Below are 18340 nucleotides of genomic sequence, written 5' to 3'. Positions count from 1 at the left end.
GTTAAAATGGATTTTCAACATCTTTCGGTTAACCCCGGACTTCACGGCTGTTTGCGTGATAGGGTGGGGAGAGCGAATATAACTTTACAACATACCATTACCGCGTAAAAACCCAGGTGGATATTGAACGCCAGATAAACTGTCAGACGAGACTTCGAAACTTCGAACCGAATAGAATAAAACCGGGTTACTTTCTGGTTTCTTCCGCGGCTATTTTACATCTCGATCGTAACGCGAGGGAATCGCGTCGAACCGCTGCCTTTAATGGAGAGGCTATGAACCCCGAGAGCAGGTCGCCACTCCTTAATGCCAAGAAGCCCAAGAGGTTCGACCTTTCAAAATACTTTGCCCCTTTTTACTCTTTCTATCCTAACAACGCTACAGAGTTGATTTCTTTTTACTTACACGTATGTATACTAAGAAAGCGAAGATTCCTAATTTATTGTCTTCCGAAATTCTCAGCGTCCGCCTACGCCGTCTAACGCCCCTGGAAACCGACCGATGGACATTCTCATAAGACCACGCTCAGCTCAGAAACCGCTCATGATCATTCAAAATTTAATTCACTCCTGAGCTCCTCATACTATCAACTTCTTTCGGATGATTAAAGCTAGTTTACTCAGTTTCTTTGAGTACATTTTTCATTTTCGTATTAATAGCTAAATATTTATCGTGCTCAGCTCCAATAGTCTTTCAAGGAGCTCAAAATTCAGCAAAAGTGTGATATTAAGTGCACTAACCCTTAAAATAATCTTGTAATCTATGTCAATTTTATTATCGGCAAAAGTGGGATATTAAATGCACTAACCCTTAAAATAATCTTGTAATCTATGTCAATTTTATTTTTTTTGCCAATATATTTAAGCAATAAAGTGGAAATTCTAAACAAAACACTACAAGCTGTAAAAAATAAACTAATCCATTAGTTTTATTGTCCAGAAATCATGCTCTAATGAAAATCGCTTATCTCTTTTCTCGCTCAATATTTTGCCTGGAAATATACTTTCCGCTCATTTTCTAATTAATATAAATACGTTATTTTATTTGAAATTTTAGTATTCAAATTATCTATTATTCTTTTAATAATTTTCTAACCTAAATAATATCTCTACATTCTTAAAAGTTTATTGTAGTTCGCTCATTAATGAAAGAGCTAGCCTTAATCATCTCCGATTTCCCGTCTCATTTTGGGCTGCAAACTCTCAAACTCCACTCGAAAATGAGCGGAAAATGGCCACCTCCGCTAGTAACCTGGGTCGGCCACCTAGTCCCATCACCACCTTTTCACTTTTTATACACAGATATAAAAGAAAGTATTTTTTATATTTATTCCGCAGCGGGTGATTTCGATCCCGAAGGAAACGTTTTTGTGGGAAAATTTCTATTCAAATCTAAATTTCTTTAGATAAAGTATACCACTGTGGTTTCTTCGTGTTAACAATCATTTATAACAGCGCCACCTTTTCTCAAATTTCTTTCAATTATTTTCTTATTTCTCTTTCCGATATATCTTTTAAGTACATTCCGTTGAAATCTTGTAAAAGCAGGATACACGGACTGACTCATAACCTTAAAAAATCTGCAGACCTTCAGCTAGTTTGCTTTTTCGAAATTGGACAAAATAAGCGATCGAGAAATGTGGCGAAGTTCCAAATTGGCCCAAATTAACGTTGTCCAGAAAGTGGGGTTGTTTTGGAGGAATTTATAGTGGTACTAGTGCGGACATTTTCTATTAGTTTCCGCTACATTAATCATATTTAATGGTACAATTGAAAATAGATGTTTTGATTCACCATAACATCCAACTTGCAATACACAGACTCTTATTTTTTACCTCCACACATGGGATGTGAGGACAAACACTTTGTGAAAGTGAAATTTCAGTCAATAAATAAAGAATTGAAATGTAAAATGTACTCCAATTTAAGGGTTATTTTTCCAAGTATGATTACTTTCTCGATAACTACGCTAGAAAATGTGTTCCAATTTTGATGAAAATATAAAAATACTGTCAATGTCACAGAGTAACAAAAAGCATTACACTCTTAAATTGTTTCATAATTAAATTTTGAATATGTGCTATTTCATAATTTTACCTAAACAATTGTCAATTTCTCTCATAGAATTTTTACTTGCATTCTACAAGTTCTAAATAATACGTACATCGCGAGCCGTTATTAAATAGAATTGGCAAAGCCCCATAACGTTCTGTAGCGCCATCTTCAGCTTAGTCAGAGTAAAAGTCTAGAAATAATTTTAGAAATAAACATTTTATCTTTTTCTAGATTTGAAGAAAGATGTATCTGAGCCTGTCAAGAATAAGGGAGAGGCAATGACTTTGAATCGGCAATTACAAGTCACTCTGACCTCTAACCCACGTTAAACCGTTCATGCGAACAGTTTAAATGAAATCTCAATCAAAGGCTATCACGTGACTGGCACACCCTGAGAGAGTTCATCGAAGTTTCTTCAGAGGTCAAGACAGCCAGGAGAAAGGGTACAGAACTCTTGAAACATTTTCATTGTAAAAGTAAAATTTGTATCACAATTTTATCAGCTTGTTCCATGTGAAAATCTTTATGGCAAATTTTGTATAATTTTTCACTGAAAAATTTGTTTTAGTATTGTATGTCTAACATATTTTCTAATAATCATTCAATATTCATTTTTCATTATACATTTCACTGTTTTTCTATGGAAATCTATAAACGATTAAAGGTAAAATGTCTAATATATGTAAGGAGAACCCGCATGATCCTTAAAACGAAATGCATCATGTACAAATAACCTCCGAGCAAAGCTCTGAAATTGGCTCTTGATATTTTTATTTTCCCAAAGAATCAAGGACACCATGGTTATCAATTATTTAAAGTTTTATATCAAATACCTTCATCGAACCTTTGGTGCAAATAGCCAAAATTTCATCTCACCCCTATAATCATAACTTTTATCTGTATCTGCAAAACTCTTACGTGACACCCGTTGATCTCCAAATATTCGAGCAGCGTGCTAACGTGCCAACGTCCTTGATCTTGGCTATGTTTATAATCTCGAAAAATAGCATATCGGGTCAACAAAATCTTACTCCGTGCCATATGCCGCTCAGATATATCATCAAATTTAATGATCCCATATAGTTCCATAAGACTGATAAAGAGACGAGTTCCGAATGATAAAGAGAAAGTAGGTGGCTCCCCTTGAACAGCTAGATCATCATTAAACCGAGAGTATAAGGACGTGCTCTTTTTCAAGTTCATTGTTTTGACACCAGGGCGCGCGCTTAAGAAACTACCCGAAGCGATTCAGCGCCTTTAATGACGAATTAATAAAGCGACCACTTTCCCCATTTGAAATAAAAAGGGAAAGTATTTTTCCAAGTTGAAAAGTAAAAGCTCTCACGAGCCATAGCCGGATAAAAACAGCGACGCGTTGCGGCGAAGATTTGGGTCAAGGGCTCCCCCCCCCCTCTCTCCCCCACGCACACTTACGTTGATTTTCTCTCGATCTTCCCCCTCGTTCCACACGAGTAGCATCATGCACTTCGGCAATAGGTAGTCACTCAGTCGGGGGAAAACACGTGGAGAATGTATTACACCGTGGAATACTAATTCCATAAATTGGACAAGTTCCCATCTAACATTTCATCGCCGCGTTATGAGGTACACCGGAGTCGCAAGTCGGTATTTAGACAACATTATCTAATCATTAGCCAATTCCTAGAATGTATTAGCGTGGATTTGTAAGTATAATTGACTATGTGAAAGTTAGAACTTTATTATCACAAATAGTGTAATCTTGCTTGTAACATATATTACTTCTACTGTAGCAAGTATCAATACATGGCCGAATAAACTGGTCTATCAACAGAAGGGCCATCTAGAAGGGCCATCTATCTGCTACAAAACGGAAATATGGGGGAAATAAACAATGCGTGGCTTTCACACTTATATCCGGTGCTCCAGTAAAAACGAGTCTATGACGGAGGAATGTAATTAAAAAACGGAGCTGACGCCAGTTTAGCGTTGAAAAGTTAGACAGTGTTACATACTTTTGCGTTTAAATAATCTAACGTTAGGATGGAGATATTATAAATTTAAATTATAATTGCTATCCGAGAATACGATTTATATAATTAAATCTCTTTAATCACCTATTATTAATCATTCTCGAAATCAAACCCTAGTTCCAGGAAGAATTCCGTGATTGGTGTATTATTAAAGTGACATATGCGAACACGTCTCTTTGCGGGAAATGTCAGACGATTAGAATATGAGTCTGAGATGATGGTCCATTACGTCAGGGGTCAAGGAAGCGAGGGTCAACTGAAAGATGATTTTATACCACCATTGTTGTAGTCCTCTCCCCAAGGACGCCAAAGATAAACTCAACGGCCAATACGTTCCGTCAAGTTTTCGGAATAATTTAACTGTGTTGATTCGAGCTCGTTGAGACAGTCAGTTCGAGCATTCGCCCGGCGCCGTCCTTAATACAATGATTAAAATACTTTAAATGACAAAATGTTTCATTGAAATAGAAAGCTACTAGTGACGATATTCCAAGGTTTTTCCTGGCATGAATTGCGAATACAAACTAGAAGCTTTAAAATCACCGTGGAGCTCAAGTTGCCAAAACAATTTACGTGGACAGACATTTGATCGACACTCGACAGTTAATTACGGTAGTCAACACGAAATATTTGTGTGCTTTCCCACAACCTTCCCCGGGTAGTCCCACAGAAGGACGTTCAATGGTATTAATTTCGAATAGGAAAAATTAAAAATTTAATAGAATAGTTTTGTAATCGTGAAATATTTACTTTGTAATTCCTATTCTGGAGTTCGCCTGTATCGGAACTTAGATAGACTATTATTTAATAATTATCTACTTTAATTTAAAAGCATTTTTTTCGTTTTTTTATTCAAAACAGGATGGATTCTAATTAAACAATTTTAATCGATTCTAATTGAACAATTTTAATCAATTTAAACTAGAAAATTATATAAACCATTTGGATCAATTCTAACTAGCAAATGAAATAAACGATTTGGATCGATTCTAACTCTCAAATTATATAAATGATTTGGATCAATTCTAATTAGCAAATAATAGAAACAATTTTAATCTATTATAATTAGCAAATAATACAAACGATTTGAATATATTATAACTATCAAATATAAATGATTTGGAACGATTCTAACTAACAGTTAATGTCAATGAATTATTTAAAACCCCAAATATCTTAAAGTTTCTTTATTTTTACTAATGGGATGAAATTTGAAGAAGATAATTTTACGTGTATTGTGGTAACCTTGAATTACAGCACTCCACTATTAGATAAAATTATTTAACTAGCACGTATTAAAAGGCTTCCAGGTCCCGATCTATCAACTTAATTTTAGTGATTTTAATAAAAAGCTTTTTTTTGATAAACAGTTAATTAATTTAAACTTCTTTAATATAGCTCGAAAACCCCTACTAATTATATGTACGCTGTTAAGCTGTTGTTTACGTTTTTCGTTTCTTAAATTGCAGTAATTTAAAAATAAAACATTTCAAAGTGGCTCTTAGAAATAAAATGTGGTATAATTTTATTATAATTGATGTTTTCGTATCCATAAAAACGGTTAAATTTAAAACAATTATGGCTCTTTAGGTGTAATTTAAGACGCTTTCGGAAAGCGACTCGTACCATCATTTCTCAACTGTGGCCATAGACATTAACAAAAACCAATTGAATTATTCTTGGGGCTGCCATTTTTTTGCACAATCTTTCGCGTGCACCGTTACTGAACGCGGTAGCTTACTAGACGTCGCTTTAAAAATTCCACGTATTAAAACATCCCCTCAGCAATGGAGAAACCCAAAGATTTTCTCTGCCCTTTCGGTAAATCATTAAAAATCCTCTGTCAGTGATTGTGGGTATCTCTGGGAAGAATCTTTGAAGGAACTAAGAAGGAGGCCTCTTAATTATAGCTCCGTTTTATTAGGCCAAAACGCTTTAATTACATCTCTGGTCTACTCTACAGGGTGCTGCGATTTGATCGCTCGTGGCGCGACAGTCTACAACGTTGCGAACCATTTCGATTCCAGTTTTGTTTGCGAGCTGTACAATAATATCTCGGTGATATAAAGACCCACAGACGGATTTTACTAGGCAGTCGCGCCACCAGTGTTGACTGAAGCTTGACCTCTCCCTGCTGGAGGCTTTCTCCATTTATGGAACCTATTTTTCGCGGGGTGCGATTGGCATTAAAAATAAACTACGACAATTAAATTAAAAATTATAAAACTAAAAAAACCTCTATTTGTATGTACCCCAAAGCGAAAGGTATACAAAATGACCTCAAATATTGATTTTCATGTTACGTAAAATGAACTACTTTTGTTATTTAAAAATTAATCTAGGATAATAATCACGAATTTCTATAAATCTATACTTCTTTTTGATAATGCTATATTGACTGTAGCATAATTTAGCACAGCTAATTTAAAATGATTTTATAGTTTCGGAGGCAAATGGCCTGATCTATCAAATTGAAACACCCTGTTCAGCGATCGTATCTGTCTCTCTGGGTTGAGAATTTCATAAACGTAGTTACGTATTCACCCTGGCGGCCAGTTGTAGATCGTCTCTCGAAAACTCATTGCAATGATTAACACGTAAAGAGGCCCGGTAACGGTAAGGTGGCTCCCAGAATAGGTCGCCTCATAACCGACTATTCCACCGAATCTATCACTGCCCCGACTGCCTGGGAACTCTTTCAGAAATGGAAATGAACGAGACACGAACAGAGAAATCCACAAAGTATTAATAACTAACTAGGCTAATACCCTGGGCACCAAGTCATCTAGCGACTTTTAATGCCTTTAAATCAGGTGGTCGGGTTACAATGCGTAGGAGGGTGGTGGCAAGCCCTTCATGTCACGTGAGTCAACAGCTCTCTGCACTAACTATTAACGTTATCATCAACAGGTATTAATGGAAAGTGAAAACCGAAGACCTCTTGGAAAACCCTTTTAACCATTCGGGAGATAATTAGATTGTTCCGAGTTTTCACCCAGTGCCACAAGCTGGGATAGAACACGGCTCCTCTTGCTGCGAGGCGCAAGAGCTCCACCACCCCACTCTACACAGAGACAGTAGAGATTCAACAGTATAACCATGGTGTCGCTACTTACCGGCAGAAGTGTATGGAAGACAGATGATGTAAATAAATACGAATAAAATAGTTAAGTTGATGGTCGTCGTCCTCGTCGATGACTTGGGTCTGTTCGCGTTGTCCGAACTGGGCCGAGACGACATCGTCACTTGATGCCGGGAGACCATCATCGGTCAACGGGCTTTACCTCGGAACTGAAATGAAATGAAGTCTATTTTAAAATATTGCTGGGTATGCAGTTTGATCAATTCACTTTGAAAAACATTCCTTATCACATCTAAGTCTAAAATGAAAATAACGCCACGAAATGTTGACCAAGATATATTATTCTTAAACCTTATGGTATCAACGAAATATTATTCTTAAAACTAATGGAATCATTGAAATATTATTCTTAAACCTTATGGTATCAACGAAATATTATTCTAAAAACTAATGGAATCATTGAAATATTATTCTTAAACTTTATGGTATCAACGAAATATTATTCTTAAACTTTATGGTATCAACGAAATATGATTCTTAAACTTTATGGTATCAACAAAATATTATTCTTAAACCTTATGGTATCAATGAAATATTATTCTTAAACCTTATGGTATCAATGAAATATTATTCTTAAACTTTATGGTATCTAGGTTTAGTTCCTTTGTGTATTCTCCATTGCCATATAATCAAAGGTTAAATAGTCAGCTTTCAAAGTGATCTTATTTATATATAGGACCTAGCTAGCTGAACAATCTTATCTTAACTATGAAACTAAATAAGTTGCAGATGCCTGAAAACTCTGATCTAATCATCTTTCTTTATATAGTTCTAACAGTACATTTAGCAAATTTCAGCTCTGCCTGTAAATTAAAGTCAATCTTTTGTAAATTAATAGTTAATTTAATTATTATGAGTACCGTCTGGGAATAGGATGGCAAATTTAACCACGACGATTTCGCCTCATAACGTCTCAATTGTCAGAATATAAAAACCAACTTCCTTTGAGTCATTTCACTTTAAAAGAGAGGGTGACCTTGCTGGTCTTTGGCAAGGTTACAATTGCGCTATAAAAAAATCCTTATTCGTCGAAAATGGCTCAATCTCCGCAAAATGGACTCAGCGGAGCGTTTAAATTGAGTGCTATCAAGATACGTCTAATGGAATCTAAGCTCTAAAATATGATGGTTTTACTACTCTTGTCGCGTTAGGAAATTCAAGCAACGCAACACTTTGAAGTCCTACGCGGACGCTCGTTACACCAAAGCAGCGTCCAGTGCCTTCATTCGAGTAATGACGTTATTACCATAGCGACGCTATTATTCAGCGTCTTCTTATAACGCTATGTCTTCGAAAGGTCCGAGTCCATTAACCAAATTGAGATTTTATATTTCAGCGCACCATTAGGCTCTCGCGGTACGACCTCCGTCAAAGGTCATCTATGATTCACGCGACTTTGGCGTTCCGTATGGGAAATTGACATTTAAAGAGGTTTAAAACAGTATTTCGAAGAATTGTCAATCTATTCTAGAAATGGGGGGTAGTTAATCTAAGGAATAACCATTAATAACAAGTAATAGTACCGTTTGAATTCCTTGGAAGAAAATTATCTTTAAATATATACAAAATAAAATAACATTTTAAAAGGCAGATTAAATCTTTTAGGCGTATATATCTTACTATATACATTTCAAACAAAAGCAATAAAATGTTATGTGCGTGGTATACAACATGATTATTCCACTGGGTATGTTCGAAGACTAACAACTCAGAGGAAACTACAATAACGGCCTAACTAGTTAAAGATATTGCATTTTGCAAATAATTGTAAAGTTTAACAGAAAGCTAAAAAATTACAAAAATACATAAATTCAGGTCAAATAAATCTGATACTGAACCTACAAATTTTGCTTATCCCTACATGGACAAAAATTAATTTCGTGTTGAAACTTTTGATTTCAGAACTAAACTGATTGCTCAGTATGAAGAAAGATGTGCAAGATGGGCAACATATTAAAAGAAAATTTACGGTTAGCAAGGGCAATATGTTAAGTATCTCTTTTAGAAGCTTTGAATATTTATCCCAGATTCTAAAAGTTATTTCAAGTTGGCAGTCTGCTCTATACATAGACTGGTAACTTGAAGTAATTTTAAGATTTTGTAATTTATGTTCAAAGCTTCTTAAAAGATTCACTTGTCTCGTTCTTTGGTTAGCCATTCACTATAGCTTACAATGTAACCTACCAATTAAATAAGTTTCATAAATTTTTTTAAATTGCCGGTTTGAGATGCCTAGCGAACTTTCGTCTAATAAACGTCCTTGGATCGCGTGGGTTCCGTTTGATTTCCCTGAGACTGGGAGGGGCGGCCATACATTCTTGAGATCATACGACCATAAGTCCACGGCGAGAAACTCTCGGGAAAAAAGCCACGATTTGCGTTGGCCATAAAAAGAATCATTTTCTCACGAAGAAAAGTGAAAGGGATATGAACACGTTGGCGTCTTCATTTGGCGGCACACTAGCGCGGCCTAATGGTTCCCTTCTTCAAGTCCGATGCCGTGTTTATGTCTCCACTAAAAGGTCCTTCCCCTTCGCTCTCGGTGAGCAGTGGCTCGCTTCGTCGTCAAAAATGGAAATAATAGTTTCCGAGCGCAATTTACCGCGTCGCCATCATTAGCGGATACTTCATTTTTTTTTCCTGTTCCTTTTTTCAGTCAGTGGCACTTGTTGGAGTAGCCGCTTCTTTGTCGGGGATTCTCGATCAAGCTGAACGTGGAACGTGATCGAAAGCGACAGTCGGAATGCGCGAGGAAGTGAAACGGACGCCAAACTTTCACTGTCTCATCCGTGGCTCTTTGTCTGAAGACCACATCGACACGCTGACGACGACGGTGCTATTGCCCCCTTCCATCTTCCGTTTAAATGGGTAATTGGCCAATTTCACTTAAATTTTACCAGCCAAACAGATATCAACGTGTGAGCATCGGATTTTCAGGTTACAAAAACCCCATTGACGAGGAATTTACTTTCAATACGGTTAACGACGATCGCAAATCTACTTACGAACCAAAATATTTTACCACATATTTATGTTAAGTTTTAAGACTCAATAATATTCCTTAAAACATACGCTTGTTCACTCAATGGTAATGATACATAAGTGTTGGCATTCTAGACATGGATCCCAGACAATGAGGTTAAATTTACAACATAGCCAAGGAAACCCGCGTGGCTTTAGTATATTTCAACAAAAGTATTCCTTTGAAACCTCTCAATTGGTCTAAGAATTTTAAAAACAGATTTTACAAATGATTAGTCTTTTGTAAATATTTATTTTAATTTTGAAGCTCAATAAGAGCCTATTTAATTGCGTCCTTAATGTTATATGAATAAAAATATGAACTGCCTGAACTAATAAGAAATAATATAAAAATTATAAAAATGTCAGTAAAGACCATGATTATACTGTCAAAGTACTTGTTACAATTAACATGCTTGAGTAACAAACCCCTTTTGAAAAACTCCCCAGAAAAGCTACGCTATCGTCCAATTATTAAATCCGTGGATCACGTAAACCATCAGAAAAGCATGATATTTGTTGCGGTATGTAAACCCAACAAGATAAGCTAGAAAGGTCATTAATTTATATCAATAAACAAGCCACGATAGTAGTCTGATATCCCCGTAACAACCCTAATGACTGCATTGTTTTGTACTTGTTACGTAAGCGGTTCTTTGCCCGGAGCGGCTTCATCCTAATCACATTCCTGTAGGCCCTATTCAGCTACCCCAAGAGGGCCGACCGAAAAAAAGTACTCGGAAAAATTGAATATATGGGTATAGCGTGCTTCTGTCCCCTTCGCAATCGGGATCAGTGGCCTTCGAGTTTACAGAAAAAGCGAGTCTGGTGGCGTCTCCGACGCGCTATTGTCCCGTCGCTCCTTGTGGACTATTACAACGGAACCCATAATACTTCAATTTCCAGAACATTATGATTAGGATCTGGAATTCCGGTGGTCAATTATTATAACTACCTAACTCGCTTTCTCGTCATGAGACATCGCGTCGTGGAAAACCCTTTATCATCCGAAGAACGTAAAAAGAGCCAAAGTGAAAGTATCATTTCCTTGCCAAGATCATAGATGGGGTAATAAAGGGGACGCGCTTATTGTTCGCGTGATCACATCGTGGAAGCCGAGTTTCGAGGGTCAATGATTCGCGCGATGGAGGCATACGGCAACGCACCCGCCTCTACAAGCACATTTCACTGAGCCCTCTTTCCAAAGCGCCATCATCATAGCGTCATCCAACCCGTCGTTTCGCCTCATAAGTAGCGAAATCCTCGAAAGTATCTAAGGTTTGATATTTGCTCAACGCGGAATATCTTGGGAACGTTTATTTCATAAGCTTTTGAATACATTGGTGACTTTGAAATATTGGATAGTGGGGTGGAACTGTCCACTTGCACCTTTTTTCGGCTAATACAAAAGTTCATTACATATCAATCAATTCCGAGTAACCATAATAAAAAAAATAATAATCAGCTAGGCTATACCCAAGGCACCACCATAGGCCTTAGTCTTCAAGCGACTTTTAAAGCCATTGATTCAGGTGGCCGGGTTACAATGCGTAGGAGGGTGGTGGCAAGCCCTTCTCGCCACGCGAGCCAACAGCTTCCTACACTAACTATTACCGTTAACCTCAACAAGTTTTTATTAGGCAATATACCAAATTAAAAGGTTGAAATTAAAAGGCTGAAATGACATTCTTTAATAAGAACAATTTTTCGATATCTGTTCCTTGGTAAATCCCAACTTTTGATTTTACCATTCACACTGATTCACAATTTATAATTTTTCTTATAAATTAGGTACGTGACTTCGAAATGTGTTTGTACACGCGCTAATAACTTCATAAATTGGAAAGGCATTATTTTTTATTAAAAGCGTCTTTAAGATCTGAAATTTCATGAACTATGAGTGTGGATATTATGTAACTTAAGATCGAATTAAAAAAATTCCTTTTTACTTTTCTTCATTATTTTAGCGACCAATGAGAAAACGACACCGATGGCTTCGATGACGTCACCCATGCGTGACGTGACAATGCGTTATGGTATGCCATTCTTTCGCCTCGTTTCTTTTTGCGCTCGGAGGAATCAGTGAGAACGAACGCGGCGTCAAATGGCCGGACAAAGGAACGTTTATTTTTACCGACTCGGGAATTGTTTTATTTTTTTACTTACTTTTTCAGCCAGAAGATTGAGGCGCAAAAAAGAGGTATCAGCTCCGAGAACGAAACGGAGGTAGTGGGCAAATATTTTCAACCACCCACGAGCAACTCGTTAGCATGACGACGATGGTATCGAAGCGAAAGAAGAAAGAATGAAATCACGCGTACTCCTGACTCTGAATCGTTCAATGTGTTTCGGAGAGAATTCCCAGTTACCCGCAGACCCCGTCGAAAAATACAGAACGCGGATTTACATAAGATTTCATAAATATTGAGACAACAAGGAAGGTTTTGTTGCAGTTGATATATCTTGGTTACTTTCAAATATCTTCGTAAATAAAGGGATTTGTTTAAGTCATGGTATACTAAGGGTTCGTCGATGGCTCGTGTGTAATGTTTTTGAAATAAAATTGATTTAAATTTGGAATATTCTGATTTTAAACTTAATTTTTCTAGCAGTTTTTAATAAACTTTTATTGTACAATAGTGGTTTTTATTATTTCTAATGAACTTAATTTTTGTTGAAATAGATATCTTTAATAAAGTAAACATAATGTATATAGTTAGTCTAGTGCCTTGATCATAGTAGAAAATGGAATCGAATGGAATCAACTACCATCGTACCTTGTACGAATTCGGAATCAAAGGTGTCAAGTTATGTTCATTTATTCAATGGACAACAACGTTAGTTGCCGCACTAAAAATCAAAGTTAGGGGTTTCTTTGCAAGAAAGTAAACTAGAGCCCTATACAATTTCTTTCTCTGTTGCAAAGGTGGTCAAAAATGGTATACAGTAGGCATTTTACCAAATATTCTTTTATCTTGAGCACTTCTCAAAAGTTTGTTAAATAACGTGTAACATATCGTTACAAGTATATATATTCTGAGTTACTTTATAGACTTAATATATATTCCAAAATTGACTTTACAATGTTTCATTGTTCAAAGGTAATCAATTACCCAAAATCAAAGCAACACGGGCGCGTTTTGTTTGATTTCCCCACAGTGGCAAATAAAGCGCGGAAGACAGGAACAAGGAACGAAATATGATTCTTGGCAACTCGTTTGTTCCTCAAATAATCATAAACAAGGCAACGAAACAAGAAAACAGTCTAGCACGTCACGTCTCTACTTTCACGGGCATCCCATTACATAAGCATGCAGAAGCCATCCGTCACGGTCAAGGGAAGATGAGTAGGAACAAACAACGCATCACTCTTTATTCATTAATTTTGGTTGGTTTTTTTTGGAAAATATTGTAAATTTAAAATACCTGTTTCAGCGGCAGCTGAGGCGCATTCCAAAAAATTAATTTCACTTTTTCTCTCAGCCATTACAGTATACAATACGGAAAATTAGAAAGCAGATAACGGAGTGACCTTGAGAAGATTCTTATACGCGTATGCAAAAGAATGAAAACATAGTAACTTCATTCTCAAGATTTTTAAACGAAAAATGACTGGTATCTTTTTCGTCGTACGCTCTATTTTATCATGCGGACAATTTAGATTTAGAAATATTAAGAAATAAAATTGTATTATTAGAAAATATTGTGGTTGTAAAAATCGTAAATTTGCAGTATTAAGAATGCATTAATTGGTTTTCAAGAAAAGATTTTGGTTGAACAATATCGTGAATTTATCATGTTAAGAATGTATAAATTTGCATTTATAAAAATATTTTGGTTGAAATATATTGTAAAGTTACAATATTCAGAATGTTTTAATTGTTTTTTTTTCATAAAATATGTTGGTTGAAATATATTGTAAATCTACGACCAAATATTGAAGTTTTTTTATATTGCGTTATGTTTTAATGAAGTTACGGTAAATTTAGTATCTCTATTTTCCCATTGAAGAAAATCTTCCTTGTCACTGTCTCAAATGTTTGTCGTTGGTGTATTAAGAGTTAACTGAATTGAATAAAACGGACGCAAAATTTTAAATTTCCATCTATTCGAGTGTAAAATCTATTAAATGCGAGTCTTATGGTACACACAACCACTTTGGTCTACGTACTTAATTTTCAATATCAGTCGCATCACCATAAAATTAAGCCTTGATATTTTCCAATATCTGTTGTTTGGTAGATCCCAAATCTTTAACGCTACCATTTCAAAATGATTTGTAAAAATAATTATTTATTAATTAGGTGTGTGACATCGATAAAATATAAATCACTTATTACTATTAAACTTAAAAAACGTCAATATTTGGGGGATAATATTAATTTTCAAAAACACAAGTTGTATTTTCTAGATACGATGTTTAACTTCTCAAGCGTCGCTCCGCTGTACATTTCCATGTTCCGCTCGTATCAAGAACGGGGGCCTCTTTCTCGTAGCTCTCCGATCTCGCAGGCGAGACTGTTTCGGGGCAGTCCCAGCGGAACAGGTGTCCGCGCTGACGGGGTTCTCCGGCGCGAGGAGCCAAAAGGGGGACACTCAAATTGCGAAGAGTTCAAGAGTGAGGTTCATTCCAAGGGGCTCGGTTAGGAGCCACTCCACCAGCGTGTCTGCAGCCTCGAGGTGGCTCAACGTTGACTTATAATCCTTTCTAGTGTGTTTACAGACACAGAGAATGTCTACATCTCTCAATAGGCGAGCCCGATGGTGTTAAATCTTTTGATAAACATAGCCCGAACATTGAAAAAAACCTATTTGTTCATATATCTTTCACTGCTTTTGATGAAGACAACAACACTCCCTGGGTGGTTCAACACGGATTTTTTTTTAATTATTCCAAAGAGGATAATTGACGGCTTTTAAAATTCATTTGCGCGTGAAAATACCTCTACATGTTATGGTAAAAAAAGCACGCAAAGAAGGCTGTGTGCCCAAGACATGTACCTGTAGTGTCGCGCGCTAAAACGTCATTTCAAAATCCGTGAATTGGTTGTTTAATCTAGCTTTCCTTATTATGCTAAGTAAATTCTTAAAATTGTATTAAATATTGTTTTATTTAAATTAAAAATTCCGGAAAAACTTAAAACAAGGTGAAGCTAAAACATATTTGGGCTATTAGCAATTATTAATTAAAATCTAATAGATCTTTTTATAAAGTAACGTGGCCTTCTTGTTTAAATGTTGCTCTTACGTCACAGTCTCTTACTTTCACAAGCCTACTAGCGCGCGCTAGAGTCGCGAGGAGAATAACTTTTTCTAGCGCGCGTGCAAATCGCTCGTGCGAAGAATACACTAATAAAGCTGGGTCTCGTGACGTAAGAGCAACATTTTAACAAGTTGGGCAAGACCACTTTTTATTTTATAAAATCAACTATTGATTATATTTTTTATAATTTTACGAAACTTGTACATATGAATTCGAAAGGATAAATAAACTTATACACTTTTTGTGAACGCAATTATTAAGTCTACGTAATTTTGAGTTTGGGAATGGAATTTCTATTGCAATACTTGGAATGGGAATGGAAAATTTCTAGAATTATAAAATTTATGTCAAATGGAACGGTTATTTTTGGAAAACCATTGTTTTGTCAAATGGAACGTATGGGAATGGTTTGAAAACCAATTTTGGACAGAAATTTAAATCGGGATGGTTGAAAAACCAATTTTTGAATGGAAAAAGAAATATAATCATAACTGAAATTTTATAAATCGAACGTATCTGCTACAAAAGCGCTCCAGAATCTTACTTAGATAGTTCTCAGTTACAAATGGAATACACAAAATATTGAATGTGACCTCTAACACCTCAACTACTTCGTTCGAAGCCTTGCTAAGGTTAAGATTAAGCAGCAAAACCACTCTCAAAGAATAAAATGGGTATGAAGACTATGAACGTGTTGTATAATTCATAGACGTAAAAGGATTCGAATAATTGAAGCTTAAATCATTCCAGACGACAGGGCTGCTATTTCCGCAACTATCTAAACAAGCAAATAAGTGAACAGCCACTGCAATGCCACGAATGCGCGATTGCACGTGTTGGAATTATTGGTATATTTTACTTGGTAAGAGATGGGATTTTTTGGAGGCGAGGCTTTGGCGGATATTGGATGATGAGCGTGTGTTTTGGTGGTTAATTTATTGATCTTCAACAACATCTCTTATTTGCAGATTTTTTTCGTTTTCATCCACACTCCCACCTAATAACTACAATTCATTGGGGGTCTTTTTTTAAGAAATTACGTCAGATTAACGATGTTTGGCGTAATATCATGCTTTACAATCGTAAATATTCTAGTTTTACGCGATGTTATTCGAAGTATAATGTAGTTTAAAAAGTGTGTGGTTGTTGAACTTGGCTCGGGCACGGCCATATTTGTTTGTTTATGCGAAAATTCTAACCCGGGCAAAAACTAAAAAAGAAATAATTCGGGGAGAGGGTTAGGCCTGTGCTAGGGAAGTTTAAGCGTTTTCACGAAAAAGTTTCATCATTTATTCCAGCGAGGAACGCGCGACTCGATTTTAATATCCGATCTAAGTCATTGATGCAAATGGCCGGTCCTTTGATATGGCGAAATTAAAATACATTTCGGTTAAAAGATGTTTTTTACGTATTTTTCGGCAACGGTTGAACGCTCTTTGATATTGCAAATGTAGTAATCTTCGCGCATCTCAAGTCGTGCTTTTTACACGTTCATTCTAACATCATTGTTTGGGAGGACATTGTACCAAAATAAAGCATTCATTTTTTCGCACTTTCTTTTTTTCGGAAAATATTTTGAAAAAAATCACCTTGAATAAAAAAAAAGCTAAAGTTTTCATATCCAAAGAATGAATGCAACATATTGTATGAATCTTTATTTGGTTTTTTCGTTCCACTGTCTAGCATTTTGGCTGTCGTCTCCCCTTTGGTTCCCATGATAAAACGAATTCATTTTAAATATAATTGACCTCAAAGGACACCACCACCAATCAGTTGGAAGCGACGCTTTAAGTCTGGCACCCACTCTCAGCCTGTAGCCTCAGAGTCACGTAACCCAGGCGCCCAATAGGGTAACGGTCTGAACCAAATTTTCTTAGGAATGGCCTTGAACATTTTTACATCGCTGTTAATTCTTTTGTACCACCAACCCGCTAACCCATAACGAGAGACGCAAATAAAATTGGCGCTAGAAACGGGGCTCTGGCTAAAACACCGACTGCTCGACTGGTAACTGGAGGTTTTCGTTTACCACTTCCATTATTGCGTTATTTGTCTTAGGCACATGGAAATGGATGTCAGAGAAGGTGTAAAACTTTCTACACTTTGTTCCTCTTTCGAGGCACCCTTCGAGGAATTTATACGTTTCGACGGGGCATTTTTCACTTTGAAAGTGCGCTTTTCACACCTAAATGGCGCTCTCGGTGTAATCGCGGCGACTTTCACTGTTTGCCCGAATGTCTGGGCTGAGTGGAGCGTGCCATTCCCTCCTTCCTCCGAGTGCCCCACCGACGCCGACGACACCGCCCTCACGCGGCTGACATTGATCTACAGGTACTGAATAACGACACTCAAACACTTGACTCGCTTTGGCGAATGGCAGTTTTTTATGTTTATTACTCTTCAATCGAATTTTGTTTATTTAAGGTGAGATCTCGAAAAGTTGCGCGAAAGTAAGAAATAGTTTAATTGGAAATTAAATATTTATTTGGGTAAATTAGGAAAAAAGGAGTTCATTTATTTGACAATTTATTACTTAATAGATGTTTCAATAAAAATAATGAATATTCTCTTACGTCATAAAACACGGCTTTATTAGTGTATTCGATGCAAGCGGGATTTGAAAAACCTATATTCCTCTGGCGACTGTAGCGCGCGCTCGTAGGCTGGTAAAAGTAAGAGGCTGTGACGTAAGATTCAACATATTATTTTTATTCATTTTATTTTATAGAAACATCTATTGCTTAAATTAGGAAAATATTACTGAATTTATTTGACAAAATTGGAACAAAAAGAAATAATTTCTTTCGCTAAATTAAAATCATAGTCAATAGTTTATTTCAGTAATTTC

At 36.3% G+C, this 18340-nt stretch overlaps 1 protein-coding gene across 1 annotated transcript in view; it reads right to left on the bottom strand.

Annotated features, from left to right (window-relative positions):
- Positions 1-7306, bottom strand: part of LOC149957434 (uncharacterized) — a 71447-nt gene extending 64141 nt beyond the window's left edge. The window contains exon 1 of the mRNA XM_090167029.1: positions 7183-7306. Within this exon, the coding sequence (XP_090023155.1) occupies positions 7183-7306 (124 nt within the window). The remainder of the gene's footprint in view (positions 1-7182) is intronic.
- Positions 7307-18340: the final 11034 nt, after the last annotated feature.

This window comes from Leiobunum rupestre, chromosome 2 (genome assembly GCF_980474605.1).
Source record: "Leiobunum rupestre chromosome 2, qqLeiRupe1.1.hap1, whole genome shotgun sequence".
Classification (NCBI taxonomy): domain Eukaryota; kingdom Metazoa; phylum Arthropoda; class Arachnida; order Opiliones; family Sclerosomatidae; genus Leiobunum; species Leiobunum rupestre.
The sequence above is the reverse complement of the archived record's forward strand: the minus strand, read 5'-3'. Positions and strand labels throughout refer to the sequence as shown.